This window comes from Trachypithecus francoisi, unplaced genomic scaffold (genome assembly GCF_009764315.1).
Source record: "Trachypithecus francoisi isolate TF-2019V2 unplaced genomic scaffold, Tfra_2.0 Lachesis_group1, whole genome shotgun sequence".
NCBI lineage: Eukaryota > Metazoa > Chordata > Mammalia > Primates > Cercopithecidae > Trachypithecus > Trachypithecus francoisi.
Window position 1 is genome coordinate 42,462,648 of NW_022681454.1, and position 15,951 is coordinate 42,478,598.

At 40.5% G+C, this 15,951-nt stretch overlaps 1 protein-coding gene across 4 annotated transcripts in view; it reads right to left on the reverse strand.

Annotated features, from left to right (window-relative positions):
* Positions 1-15,951, reverse strand: part of ATP8A1 (ATPase phospholipid transporting 8A1) — a 269,168-nt gene that overhangs the window by 111,845 nt on the left and 141,372 nt on the right. For all 4 annotated transcript variants that reach the window (XM_033214110.1, XM_033214111.1, XM_033214109.1 and 1 more), the window contains 2 exons: positions 9,130-9,214; positions 6,905-7,044 (listed from right to left, as the gene is read on the reverse strand). In XM_033214110.1, the coding sequence (XP_033070001.1) occupies positions 6,905-7,044; positions 9,130-9,214 (225 nt within the window). The remainder of the gene's footprint in view (positions 1-6,904; positions 7,045-9,129; positions 9,215-15,951) is intronic.

Consider the following 15,951-nt stretch of genomic DNA (forward strand, 5'->3'; position numbering starts at 1 on the left):
GAAACTACTGGAATTTTAAACCATGAAATCACCTGTACATCATGTAAATTTTCATTTCGCTTTTAGCACAAATGAAAGTGATATGTGCAGCTACTAAGAATAGATGTGGTAGTTTTATCTGAAAAAGCATTCCATTCTAATACAGAAGTTACTGTGAACTTCGTAGTCATGAATGCTCAAGAAAAGTCCTGTTTTCCATTAAGTTTTATATTTCTCTAGGAATCCTCTAAACCATTTGTTGCCATATGTTGCAAAGGGTGCTAAATTGTTGTTTAGTCACACTCAATGTAATGGTTGATCTATATTATGCCACATCAAGGGACTCTTTAACCATCCCCCAAATGCCAACCACATTTTGAGGAGTGGTAAAGGAAATAATGTAAAAAAGGATCACTACCTCACTGTTCCTATCTTAGTGCCTTATCTCAGTGCCCAGGGCACTAAAGCCTGTCTGGAACGATGTTGTTTTAGTTTACACATTCACTACCTATCTCCCAACACTGAAACAAAAGGCAGAAATTCTTCTATCCTCTCCCTGCTGAGCCCTGGAGCCTAGAACAGAGCCTGCCACGCAGTGGTGCTCAGATATTTGTTGCTGAATCTTTTCAACCCATGATTTTCTCACATTTATACATTAAGCAACTTTGAAGACAGGTTTTATAAATGAACGAGTCTAAATTTCTAAAGAATGCCTTCTGTAAAAGTCTTGGCTTCTTTTCTAACATACCCCTAAATTAATCATTAGTGATAGCACATTTGATACCAGTGCCTTCAATGCGTGGAAAGCATGAACTAGATTTGTTAATAGGGGGTAGGCTTTCATTAAGCAAGCACTTATTAAGCTCCAACTTCTGAATTAATTATTTAAATGAATAATTCATTTAGTCATCAAATATTTATTGAGTGGTTAACATAGGCTAGTCAGTCAAGCGCTGGAGACACAGTGATAAATATGATAAACACAGTCCCTGCTTTCGTGAAACTTCCATCTAGTGGATGACATACATCAATCACAAACTACAAAATGCACATAAAACACAACACTGCTACCTGATCAAAAAAGGCTTGACAACAGAATTACAGTGTTGAGTTTACTCTTAAGCTCAGAAATGATCCTCTAACCCATAACCTATTTCAGAAAAACTTGAAAAGATGAAAGCATTGGATAAGTTTCCATTTAAAAAGTTTCCAAATCCATGCATCATAATAAGAGAAAAAGCAAAATCTTATCACCAGGGAAATCTGCTTTAATCAGTGATGAATCTAGGCAGGTATTATATAGCTTACACTGTTTTCTGTAATGCTCAAGATAAATGATTTGCTTTCAGAAACACAGAAATTATTAGTAATCTATGCAGTACTAAAGACATAATTGCATTTTTCTGTTGAAGCAAATAAATATTAAACATTTTCAAAAAATCATGTATTCCACGAAGGCACGCCTTCATATTTCAAACAATGGTTTAATTATAAAATAAGGAAGAAAGATCAGACTTCTGTACTACTAATTTTCAAAGGAATCTAGTAGCATAGTATGAATATGAGACAAAACATAATTTATAATGTCTTAGAAATAAGTTAGAATAAAAGTAAATAAATTTTAATAAAGAATAGAAGCTCAGACCAGAAAGAAGTGATATCACCCTGGCTCCTGATATATTAAAGTGACAGATCAAACATGAGAAATATCAGAGAAACCCCTGCCAATGAAACATAAAACTTCATAATTATTCTGTTATTTACAATTCTTCTTGAGAAAATACAAAATTTTAATTTAATTTTAAAAATCTGATTTAGACCAGGCATGGTGGCTTAGCCCTGTAATCCCAGCACTTTGGGAGGCTGAGGTGGGTGGATCACGAGGTCAGGAGATCAAGACCATCCTGGCCAACATGGTGAAACCCCGTCTCTACTAAAAATACAAAAATTTGGCTAGGCGTAGTGGCGGGAGCCTGTAGTCCCAGCTACTCAGGAGGCTGAGGCAGGAGAATCGCTTGAATTCAGGAGGCAGAGGTTGCAGTGAGCCGACACTACATACTAGCCTGGAGACAGAGCGAGACTCCATTTCAAAAAAAAAAATCTGATTTAAAAAATATAGGCTGACACTATAAGTGGTTTCCCAATCTAAAATTATGAGTCCAAATAAGGGTGAGATAAAAGAGGTCAAGTTTGTTGTCTGAAAGAATGAGACTACTGTAAATTCTCCTAAGTGGTGACGAAAAGAGACTAAGAGGTGTTACTGTCCACGATACCCACTGTGAACCTGCAATTCTCCTTAACAAAGTGGGTCCAGACAACTGAAGTATCCAATATGATAGTCCCATTTGCATTTTAACCATGTGAGCTTTCTTATTCCTGAACAAGTTAGGCCTTCCTAGTAATCAGTGTCACCTCTTGATTTATTTAGTAACAGCAAAAGGAAAAACAAAGGAAAAAGCTGTGTCGGCAACTGATTGGTGAAACAACTCTCAGCATTACAATTTTCAGAAATATCCTGAAAAGCTTACCATATGAATGCAAGTACTGGATCTCAAACAGTACAGTTTTGGAACAGAGCTGATAATTATATTTTATAGATAGATTTAAAAGTCCCAAATCCTCTCATCTCAGGATGACTGTCCATAGGGATAACAATACCTGGTGTCTTTTTCAAACTTTCCATATCCTCCTTCCCGTCGTGTGCCCTGAGAGTGAAGGCAGCACATTCTAGCACTCATTGTGCTGGGTAGTAACATACCTGAGTAACTAAGCATCACAACCAAAGGACAAATGCCTTCTTGTATATTTTTGGTCTCTTTGGATATTTTTTTCAGCTTATGCTACGAGTTACAGTACCCAAAGGAATAAGGATTTAACTTAATCTTAAAAACTGAATTACCGGTTTGAACAAACGTCGGAGGGACAAGAGGGAGACAGCAGGGTTTAAAAGTACAACCTTAATCCTATTGTAACATTTCCTCTTATTTTGTACTAAAATATTATTTTAGGAAAAATTTTACAAATCTTTTATACTTTGAATGTTGTGAATGTAATACTACCATTAATGTGGCAATGACATATCAATTCAAATATGTTCAGAAACAGCTTGCATATGGGCACAATGATGTTCTGATCTTTTCAGGAATTCGTTTTCTAAAAAGTCCACATACAAATGTAATATATGGTTTTCAAACTGTGCTTAGGGGATCCTCAGAGTCACAACAAGCCCCGCCTGGAGCACCCATGAGGGCAAGGTAGAGGCCGAGGGGAAAGCCAGTTTGGATCTCCTCTCTACTCTTCCATTCCAGCCAAAGCAGCCCTGCTTTCGTCAATTATATATATTATGATTCAGGCAGTTTGTTTGGAAAATTCTGTTCTAAAAAAAAAAAAAAATGTGAAAATGACCCTCACAGTTTAAAAATTCACTGTCTGACATGCTAAGTCCAATAATGACATGCTAAGACCAATATTATGGTCTACATAAACATGGATTCCAATCACATAAAAAATAGGTTACATAAACAGCATGTCTCAGTTAAAGTAGATAAGGAAGAAGACAATGGATGAACCCTAGGACTGTATTTGCTCAATTTAAAGCCAGGGTAACATGCTGGAAGAATCTGTGGTCTGACATGCTGAAACTTGCCTCACTAGGTGGCTTTAATGGCAGTAAATCACAACTTCTGAACACTCATCCCAGCTGATTTTAACAAAGAATAGAATCTGAGACCAAGAAAAAAGTGATATAACTCTGGCTCTCTATATTAAAAATCCTACAGTCCTCCTATGATTGCAGTTAATGGAAACACTTCAGAAAAACAGCTTGGTCACAAAGATCCCTGTGTTATTTTATCTTTTTTTTTTTTTTAATTTTATTATTACTTTTTTTTAACCTTGAGACAAGGTCTCACTCTGTCACCAAGGCTGGAGTGCAGTGGTACTTTCACAGCTCACTGCAGCCTTAGCCTCCCGGGCTCAGGCAATTCTCCCTGCCTCAGCCTCCTGAGTAGCTGGGACCACAGGTGCATGCTACCACATCCAGCTAATTTTTAAAAATTATTTGTACCGCCTCAAAAAAAAAAAAAAAAATTATTTGTAGAGAGAGCGTCTCCTCCTATGTTTGCCCAGGCTGGTCTTAAACTCCTGGGCTCAATGATCCTCCCACCTTGGCCTCCCAGAATACTGGAATTACAGGTGTGAGCCATCACATCTGGTCTATTTTGTCTATTCTTTTTCCCTAAAAAGATGTCTGCTCTCCTCAATTGGTAAAATAATCCTTGGAGGCCCATTTCAAAAGTTATCACCTCTCCAAAAGCTTCCTTTGGATCAAATTTGTGGGTCACCTTTCTGGGTTCCTCCAGATTTCTTCATTTGGGGAATTTGCTCAGACTGTGGTACCCAGAGGGCCACGGCCTCATTTGCCTGTGCATGAGCATGTAAACATGAACTGCTTGATGAAAGTTATTTAAATGGATCACCAAATGAAGCTCCGGTTTCAGGAGTAGAGATGGACACAGAATTAGTCTTCATTTGGAGCAGGTTGGCTGAGTAAATGACCCAATCTCTTAATCTTTCTGGATCTTAGATTTTCAACAATAGAGGCATGGCTTACTATGAAGTAAAGACAAATTAGTTATAAATTCCCGTTTTCATGTATTTTAGGTAAAAAGCAGCCATAAAGGAGGTTTCTGTCATCTGTAAACTATACATAGTTTATATAGATGCATATAGACACATATATAGATGTGTGCGTATATGTGTATACACCCCCCCCCACTTTTAATGGATTGCCTGTCAACTTAAATTTTAATGTAGCTCATGATCGCCATCTGCTGGGAAAACGTTGAACATCTATTTCAGTTAAAAGCTGGAGGTTGCAAGGCTTTTAATCAGTTATTTAAAGAACAAGAAACGTAACTGTTAAACCTAGAATATTTAATCTATAAAAAACTCTAGGACATCCAGAGAGTAAGGATATTAGGTACATTAAACATTCAACTCTAGAACTGAAGTTGTGCTTCAAGTGGAAACAATGTAATATGTTTAGAATCCATTTTCAAATATATATTTTTTATTCTGACTTATTACATATTAATTCTGTCTCATGAGGATGGGAGGCAAGGCTGCCTTACTTACATTCAGAGACAGGAAAAAAATCATTTCCAACTGGATTTTTTTTTTTTAATTCTTAAAAAAGTAAGGGAAGCAAAGATTAAAAATCAATAGCACTAATGCTTTAAGATATATGACTTTAGCTAGGCAGATTAAAAGAGATTATGATTATGGCTTCAGATTATTTTATTTCATTACATAAATACCCCAAAGACATGATCATATATAAATATGTCAGGAAGTGGAGAGAGAGAAGGTGGAGGGAGGGGGGAGGGAAGGAGTGGGTAGGGAAGGAGTGGGGAAGATAGGCGAGAGACACATTGAAATAAGTCAGTTGATAACAAGCCCCCTGGTGTGTGTATACCTATAAAATTTAGGGTGGCAGTATCATCCTGGAAGACACCACACATGCTATTGCATGTCTTCTTATAAATAAGCAGAATAAAAAGTTCAAATATAAGGAGGAGATATCTAGATATATCTACATATCTATCTCTATATATACAGGTATGATATATGTGAGCTTATATTTATATTTAGGGATCTTCCCCTTACAAAATACAAAGGCTATATGAGAAACAATCACCTTCCATAAAAAGTGATAATCTGTTGAGGAGACAGGAGACCAATATCTCCAGTTGCACATGGCGACCTTGTGGAAAAAAGAAAACCATCTGCAGCTAGAACATGGTATCCCCATATTACATAAAGGGAGGGGAGGTGAGGAGCAGAGGGGGAAAACAGTCCAGGGAGGTACTGGTAACACTAGCCACTTCTCAAGACAGAGGCACAAGGAAGTACACAGTTTGATAGAGAGGAAAGAAGAACAAAGTTATCAGTCTTTACTTACCTGGAGAAAAGATCAAGTAAACTGCAGCAGACAGGCTAGTCTGATTCTATGCAACACAAACATGAGTGCTATTGAAGAGTTATCTAGTGGCAAGCTAGAGGTTAGAATGAAGACACTTGAGTGATTCAGAGGACGAATATTGGAGGAAGAGTGAGGATTCTGGCTCCCCCTATTAGGAGCTGTGTACTCTCAGCCAAATTACTTAATCTCTGTTACCTTGGATTCTTCATCTATAAGATAGGAATAATTAGCATCTGAAAGGGATGTTGTGAGGACTGACTAGATTAACAGATGAAAGTGCTATGAACAGCACCTGGCAGACAGCAAGTGCTACACAAAAATGTTTTCCTAATTAAGGAAGCAAGATTCTTGCTATTTATACAGTATCAATCAAAATGTATCCATCACTTTCTGGCTTAATAGCCTTGGTTTCCCTATCTGTAAAATGAGAACATTTATGGCTGTCACAGAAATAATACAGGCGTATGTTTGTCACAATGACTGGGCAAGTGTAAGCACTGGATTACTCTCTTATATATTATTATCAGCTATGCAAGCTGTGTGATTACAGTACTATTTTACATTGTATTGCATATTATATTATTAACTCAAAGTACACATGTCATGTACGTAATGTGTGAGTGTATGTGGGGGCACGTTCCATATCCTCAGAGATCCAGAAACTGAAATACGTTGGCAAGGAGATTGCTAGACTGGCCAAACCTTGATCCAAAATTGTGAAAAGGGCGAAGATCTATACAAAATAATATCTAACCCCAAAGACTTCTCAGCAACATTTTAATGCATATTAAGATTTGTTAATGCTTAGATGATGAGACGGTATTCAGTAGTGAATGGTATGTCAAAAGATATTTTGACTTTTATTCCATTGGTTCCTTGAATAAAGATCGAAACTCTCTGGAAACCAAACCCCCTGTACGATCAACAGAATCATCCATGTACCTTTTCAATCAACTCGTAGCTCTCTTCGAGTTTGAGCAGCCTGTTCTGCACAGATGTAGATGCTCGCTGATAGACTGCTCGCCACTCCTGAAAGTCACTCTCTGAAATCTCAGCCACAGCAAAACATAAAGTTCTTAACCCTGAAAAAGGTAGCATACATCGCCCCAACACATCAAAGAAAATTTTGTTCAGAAGTCTGAGGTTTCTGTTTTTATTTCACAAAGTCTCATTTTGAAAAAAGTGATTCCATACAAACAATATGCTGAAGTCCAATTAAATTATGACAAAAACTTAGTATAAATTGTAATGTTCCCCTGGTCTTTAAAATTGGTACCCTGCTTCTAATACCCAACCCTTTAATCCATCTTCCATGCCTAGTGTGGCATTTCTAAAATTCTAATCTTATCAAGCAATTCTTTTGCTTTGAATCTTCCAATTTTTCCCCAGGACAAAATTTAAGCCCCAAAGTACGGTTTATACATGTTTCATCAGGGGCCTTCACTCTCATTCCCTGCAATTCACTTCCCACACATGCTGGTAACTTTTTCTCCATTCTGTTTTTCCCAATGACTGCCCATTGTCTACCTTGCAAGTAGTTTAAGACTCAGATCTGAAAATCATCTCTTTGATGTACCCTCCTCTCACCCAGATGCCAAAGGCAGAAACACTCTTATGGCATGAGTGACGATGTTTTAGAGTTTTTCTTGTGTGTCTCCTCTATTAAAGCACTTGGAAAGCAGGGACCCAGAGTTCTTCAGAGTAACTCAGTACCAAGCATAGTGGCTGACTTCTTATAGTGGCCTCACAGATGTTTATGACGGAAGAGAGACCCCGGTGGGGTCTACTGGGAAAGCCACCTTCCTCTTACTAGGATATATGACTGCATTTATTACTATTCTTTGTCACCATAAATCTGTAGTTTAAAAGTCTAAGTGTAGTTGAGGGATAGTGGCAAAAAAGAACTGCCAGCAGATACATCCCGGGAAAACAATCAAAGCTGATATTTAAAGTGACCCGCCCCTGTGCCTGGTGCCTGCCAGTTTCATAACTCACATCTCTCTCAGCCAGAAAAATGTAGATGGATTGGAAGAAAGGAGAAGCCAAAGCACTCGTCAGCTACGCAAGGAAGCAGTTATTTAGGTTCGCAAGAAGACACTGCCCTCACTCCAGGTCATTTAATTCTTAGAATGACTAGGACCAGATGCTAGGCTTAGTGATCTCAAGACAAAATGTGTCTAAGGGAACACGTCAGAAGTAAGAAGCAAGGAACATACAAAGTTCCCAGAGAACTCTACCTTCCAAGAAAGGGTGGTCTATTGCCAGATCACTGAGAGTGGAACTCAGATCATGGGGCCATCTTAGGACATGTTTTTCTCTCTTGGAAACTTGGCTGGAAAACTTACTGGAGGGTAGTCATGGGGAGAAGTGTCATCCAGCCCCCAGGGCCAGAAAGAATAGCGTGGAGGTGTGGTCCAAACCAATAAAATCTAAGAGTGGAGTATCTTTAACATCACATCCAGAGAGGAGAAAGATGCCCTCAGTTCTCCTCCAAAACAAAAAGAATCTGTGTTGTATGCTGGGTAGGTTGTACGTGCCAAGGTCTGAGGCTGGGCCTTAAGGAATCTGAATTCTATGAATATATATGTTTCCATGCTTTTACATTTTGAAGAACCATACAGAGGTTTTCCAAAGCCATCTTTTTGTTTGTTTGTTTTTGCCTAGTGTTTTAAAAAGCATTCCTATCTTTTCTCTGCCTGAATTAACAGAAAAAAAGTATTTGATCAGGTCAGTTTGGTGCCACTGACAATAGTTTCAGCTGAAACAGATAGGAGTGAAAATTGAGACTGGAGATTTAGATTCAGCTATAACTACCATCGTCAAGTATGAGATAAGACTCTACAAATTCTTGTAGTAACTGACTCTCATGTTCAACAATCCTTGCTGCCTTTCATCTAACCTAGATCCTCTCTCTAGACTAGGTACTGCTTTGCCTTGCACATAATATATTTCAGGAGGACAGAGAGACAGGGCGAAGCTTGATTGTCTTATTTTGGATTCTCAGGCTTTACACAGAGCCTGGCTTGTGGTAGGGGCTCTCTAAAAAAGTCTTGAGTTGCAATACACTGAATAACAATTTTAATAGCTACATAAGTTTTTAATAGAAAGTCTTGAGTTGAAATATATGATTTCCTTTTAATCATGCTTTATTGCCGAATTACACTTACCTTCTGTAGCAAACTGCTCTAAATGTTTTAGGGTAATTTCTTTGTATTTTGATGTCTCTGCCAGTCGATCATAAATTACAGTGTCCTGGAAAACAAACAGAGGGTAAAATGACTTAATTAAGCATTCTGAGTTTAATAAAGTTGATGTTGGTAACAACAGTAGAAGGAAATCAGTGTAACAACCACCAATCTCTTTTAGCATTCATTTTAAAGAACAAGATATTTTTGTCTAATAATACTATTTCCCTAGTGACATTAAGTAATAAGTCTCGTCTTGCATCTTCATCTTTCCTTTCTGAATAAAATTGTAGTTATTCCCATGTTCATATCTCATATCCTACACTTCACTTACCTTCCACATGCTGCAAGATCTACCCCAACCTAGAAGGTTTTCCAGAACACCTTCATAGGTGTTCATAGGTGCTGCAATGAAGAACGGTCCAGAACTCAAGTAAGTTTGGGAAACACTGGACTGAGCAAAGCAACAGAGCTTGTCTTGCTGTAACAATCCTTGGGGACTTTAAAATGCCAGTGTGCACAGTGGATCTTGAAGGGGCTACATGATATGTGCCCCAAACTCGTTGAACCACAGAACTTTTTAGGGTTTAGAGCATGTTTATGAGACCAGTGCTCACAGAAGAACAAACTTTAAGAAATACAGGACTAAATCCACTGAAAGGGCCAGTGGGTATTGTGGGGAGAACCTTGGACAAATCTCGAAATGCCTTAAATAGCCATATATTTCTGATTGCATCACTTTAGCTTTAAGATTCAATATACTTAATCTGTAAAATTTGGTTACCGGATTATGTTTCAAGTTCTTTTCAGCTTTAACTTCATGTACTACTTATGCTTCTCCAGTTTTTGCTGTTTTATAAATTGCCTATTATTCCTTTAGTTATTATGCAGCTTTGGTTTAGTGCTTTAAGAATTTTCGTATTCAACCTTCATGGTTTTATTAGACCAGGAAAAAATAAATCATTTATCTGCAATTACTCTCTCAGTGGTATTACCCATTTTGGGGTCTCCAGTCTCAGGGCTGATATTTGGAAGCAGACTAATGGAGTATGATTTAGAACCCTTGAGAGAAACAGAACTTAGTGACCTCAGAACAGATGGAGTATTCCAAGCTGCAATTATGAATTTCTTTTCATTTTTTCAGTGATGGAATGGGAAAGGGGGTAAAGCAAAAGGAAATGATAGCTTCCCCTCATGGCTCCTTTCTGAGAATGAGAAGAATAATTTATAAATTCTTCTTTTAAGAATTAAATTTTAAAATAATATTTTCAATGATGTTAATACAGTCCACTCGAAAACTAAGAAAATATTTGAAAACATTAAAATCATGAAAACAAAAGTGATAAGTAATATAGTTAAAAGGATTAAATTATGTAGTGTATCCAAACGTTCTAGTGGAAGAAGTTGACGTTTAGAATGGGAAAAAATAATTTTATACCTTCTTTATAGTGTTGAGAAAAAGCAGAAGAAAGACGTGGCCTTCTGCATTAAATGTATAGTACGTTTCTAAAACGACAATCGCAATCGGCTGGCCATGCCTACACTTGAAAAATGAATAAACATTGTGATGGTTAATACTGAGTGTCATCTTGATTGGATTGAAGGATGTGGTGTGTCTGTGAGGGTGTTACCAAAGGAAATTAACATTTGAGTCAGTGGGCTCGGGAAGGCAGACCCACCCTTAATCTGGGTGGGCACAATCTAGTCACCTGCCAGCGAATATAAAGCAGGCAGAAAAACATGAAATGGCAAGACTGGCCTAGCCTCCCAGCCTACATCTCTCTCCTGTGCTGGATGTTTCCTGCCCTGGAACATCGGACTCCAAGTTCTTCAATTTTGGAACTCGGACAGGCTCTCCTTGCTCCTCAGCCTGCAGGTCCCACAGCCTATTGTGGGACCTTGTGATTGTGTGAGTTAATGCTTAATAAACTTCCCTTTATATATATGTATTTATTCTATTAGTTCTGTACCTCTAGAGAACCCTAATACAGATTTTGGTACCAAGAGTGGTTCTAGAGGAACAGAATATTAAGATGGAGTTCTTTCATTGGTTTTGGGGTTTCTGGCTGCTTAATATGATTAGAACCCAAAATGCTAAGGACTCTACTTCTAGTAGTATGCAGAACACTGATAGTCTTTGGCGTAAACTGTTTGGAGAGTTATGTAAAATAAAGGCATTTGACATTCCTGATTCTTCGTTCAGGAGAGGCAATGAGTTTAGTGACTCTATACATAATACCTTTGGCCATGTGTGGAGAACCAAGGAACATAATGAAGCTGGTTGGTTGCTCCTAATTTCAGTGGACAAAGTAATGAAAGAAAATGATGAACTCAGGGATTCTATCTCCTGGCTTCAGAAGCAGATACTGAGTCTCAAATCTGCTAAGATTGCCCTGAGTGAGAGTCTTATCTCCTGCAGGGAAAGAACTGAAGTTGTGGAAAAATAGACACAAGCTGTTATTATGAGAGTGGCTGACCTGCAAGGAAAGATGCATGAACAGCCTCTACAGGTGTCTACTGTTAAAGTGAGGGCATTGATTGGGAAAGAATGGGATCCTGCAGGGACATGTGAGAGGACCCTGATGAAGCTGCGGACACTGAATTTGTAAACTCTGATGAACCTTTTTTTGCCAGAAGTAACAGCTTCCCCATCCCCAGGAGTGGCAACATCCCCTCTCTGAACCATGCTGCCATCAGCCTTTCCACCTCTGTCTGAGGAGATAAACCCTGTGCTGCCTGCGGTAACAATGATGTCCTCCCCTGAGGCAGTTGCCAGGCAAGATAATGTTGATTCTCTTCAGGAGCCACCCCCAACACCCCTGTTTGCTTCTAGACTGAAGTCCCAGCGGGCCCCTGGAGGTGAGGATGAGAGTGTGACTCATGAGTAGATGCGCTACACTAAAAAAGAATTGCCTGAGTTTTCAAATTTATATAAGCAGAAAACTTCTAGGTCAAATGGATAAAAGACTAATTTGAATTACAAAAACCGAGAATCACAGCCTCTCAATTTCCAAACTTGAGCCAGTTTACAGACCCAGAACCCCCTGAATGAAGGGGAGGCTGGGTCCCCTTGAAAAAGGACCCCACTGTAGTACTGACAATTTATGCTGTTAATCTTTCTCCCATCCTTCCCCAAAGAGACCTCCGGCCTTTTACCAGAGTAACTGTGCATTGGGGAAAGGGAAATGATCAGACATTTTGGGGACTACTGGACACTGGCTCTGAGCTGATGATGATTCCAGGGGACCCAAAATGTCACTGTGGTCCTCCAGTTAAAAGTAGGGGCTTATGGAGGTCAGGTAATTAATGAAGTTTTAGCTCAGCTCCGACTTAGAGTGAGTCCAGTGGGTCTCCAGGCTTATCCTGTGGTCATTTCCCTGGTGCCAGAATTCATAATTGGCATAGACATACTTGGCAGCTAGCAGAATCCCCACACTGGCTCCCTGACTGGTAGAATGAGTGCTATTATGGTGGGAAAGGCCAAATGGAAGCCATTAGAGCTGCCTCTACCTAGAAAAATGGTAAATCAAAAATGGTATCATATCCCTGGAGGGACTGCAGAGATTAGTGCCACCATCAAGGACTTGAAAGACGAATGGGTGGTGATTCCCACCACCCCCATTCAACTCTCCCATTTGGCCTGTGCAGAAGACAGATGGATCTTTGGGGAATGATCCGTGGATTACCATGAGCTTAATCAAGTGGTGACTCCAACTGCAGCTGCTGTACCAGATGTGGTTTCATTGCTCGAGCAAATTAACACATCTCCTTGCACCTGGTATGCAGCCACTGACTTGGCAAATTCCTTTTTCTTCACTCCTGCCCATAAGGCCCACCAAGCAATTTGCCTTCAATATACCTTTACTGTTCTAACTCAGGAGTATATCAACCCTCTGGTTTTGTGTCATGATCTTATTCAGAAAGCCCTTGATTGCTTTTCATTTCCACAAGATATCACACTGGTCCATCACACTGATGACATACTGATTGCATCCAGTGAGCAGGATGTAGCAAACACACTGGACTTACTGGTGAGATATTTGCATGCCAGAGGATGGGAAATAAACCTGACTAAAATTTGACTAAAATTAAGGGACCCTCTACCTCAGTAAAATTTCTAGGGGTCCAGTGGTGTGGGGATTGTTGAGATATTCCTTCGAAGGTGAACGATAAGTTGTTGCATTTGGCCCCTCCTACAATGAAAGGCACAATGCCTACTCGGCTTATTTGGATTTTAGAGGCATCACAGTCCTTATTTGGGTGTGTTACTCTGGCCCATTTATCAAGTGACCCAAAAGGCTGCCAGTTTTGAGTGGGGTCCAGAACAGGAGACAGGTCCTGTATGAGCTGCTCTGCCACTTGGCCCATATGACCCAGCAGATCCAATGGTGTTTGAGGTGTCAGTGGCAGATGAGGATGCTGTTTGGAGCCTTTGGCAGGCCCCCATAGGTGAATCACAGCGGAGGTATCTCGGATTTTGGAGCAAGGCCCTGCCATAATCTGCAGGTAACTACTCTCCTTTTGAAAGACAGCTCTTGGGTCTTGTTACTGGGCTTTGGTGGAAACTGAACATTTGACCATGGGTCATCAAGTCATGGTGCGGTCTGAACTGCCTATCATGAACTGGGTGCTTTCTGACCCATCTAGCCATGAAGTGGGCTGTGCACAGCAGCATTGCATCATCAAATTGAAGTGGTATATATGTGATGCGGCTTGATCAGGTCCTGAATGCACAAGTAAGTTACGTGAGGAAGTGGCTCAAATGTCCATGGTCTCCACTCCTCCCACTCTGTCTTCTCTCCCCCAGCCTGCAGCAATGGCCTCATGGGGAGTTTCCCCTATGATCAGTTGACAGAGGAAGAGAAGACTAGGGCCTGATTCACAGATGGTTCTGTACAATATGCAGGCACTACCCAAAACTGGACAGCTGCAGCATGACAGTCCCTTTCTAGAACATCCCTGAAGGACAGCGGTGAAGGGAAATCTTCCCAGTGGGCAGCACTTCAAGCAGTGCACCTGGTTGTGCACTTTGCATGGAAGGAAAAATGACCAGATGTGCGATTATATACTGATTCATGGGCTGTAGCCAATGGTTTGGCTGGATGGTCAGGGATGTGGAAGAAGCATGACTGGAAAATTGGTTACAAAGAAATCTGGGGAAGAAGTACGCAGATGGACCTCTCTGAGTGGTCAAAAGCTGTGAAGACATTTGTATCCCATGTGAGTGCTCACCACCAGTGGGTGACCTCAGCAGAGGAAGATTTTAAGAATCAAGTGAATAGGATGAACTGTTCTGTGGACACCACTCGGCCTCTTTCCCCAGCCACCCCTGTCATCACCCAATGGGCCCATGAACAAAGTGGCCATGGTGGCAGGGGTGGAGGTTATGCATGGGCTCAGCAACATGAACTTCTACTCACCAAGGCTGACCTAACTACGGCCACTGCTGAGCCCAATTTGCCAGCCGCAGAGACCAACACTGAGCCCTTGATATGGCATCATTCTTTGGGGTGATCAGCCAGCTACCTGGTGGTAGATGGTTGCATCATGGAAAGGGCAGAGGTTTGTCCTCACTGGAATAGACATTTACTCTTGATATGGGTTTGCCTATCCTGCAAGCAGTGCTTCTGCCAAGACTACCATCTGTGGACTCACGGTCTTCCACAAAGTACTGCCTCTGACCAAGGCACTCACCTTATAGCTAAAGAAGTGTGGCAGTGGGCTCATGCATCCACCGTCACAGTATTCCACACAGCACTGTCTCTGACCAAGGCACTCACTTTACAGCTACAGAAGTGTGGCAGTGGGCTCATGCTCATGGAACTCACTGGTCTTACCATGTTTCCATCATCCTGAAGTAGCTGGATTGACAGAACGGTGGAATGGCCTTTTGAGTCACAATTACAATGCCAACTAGGTGACAACATTTTGCAGGGCTGGAGCAAAGTTCTCCAGAAGGCCGTGTATGCTCTGAATCAGCGTCCAATATATGGTACTGTTTCTCCCATAGTCAGGAGTCAGGGGTCCAGGAATCAAGGGGTGGAAGTGGCACCACTCACCATCACCCCTAGTGATCCACTAGCAACATATTTGCTTCCTTTTCCTGCGACACTACGTTCTGCTGGCCTAGAGGTCTTAGTTCCAGAGGGAGAAACACTGTTATCAGAAGACACAACAATGATTCAACTAAAGTGGAAGTTAAGATTACCACCTGGACACTTTGGGCTCCTCCTACCTTTAAGTCAACAGGCTGAGAAGGGAGTTACAGTGTTGGCTGGGGTGACTGACCCAGACTACCAAGATGAAATCAGTCTACTGCTCCATAACAGAAGTAGGGAAGAGTATGCATGGAACACAGGAGATCCATTAGGGTGTCTCTTAGTATTACCGCACCCTGTGATTAATGGGATCAATGGGAAACTACAACAGCCCAATGCAGGCAGGACTACAAATGGTCCAGATCCTTTAGGAATGAAGGTTTATGTCACTCCACCAGGAAAAAACCCACAACTTGCTGAGGTGTTTGCTGAAGGCAAAGGGAATACAGAATGGGTAGCAGAAGAAGACAGTCATCAATACCAGTTATGACTACATGACCAGCTGCAGAAACAAGGACTGTAACTGTCATGAGCATTTCCTCACCAATTCCCCAGCTAACATCGTACTGAATGGGGAAAAGCTGAAAGCTTTCCTCGAAGAACTGGAACAAGATAAGGAAGCCCTCTTTCATCACAGCTATTCAAAACAGTACTGGAAGTCGAGGCCAGAGTAATCAGCAAGAGGAAGAAATAAAAGGAATACAAA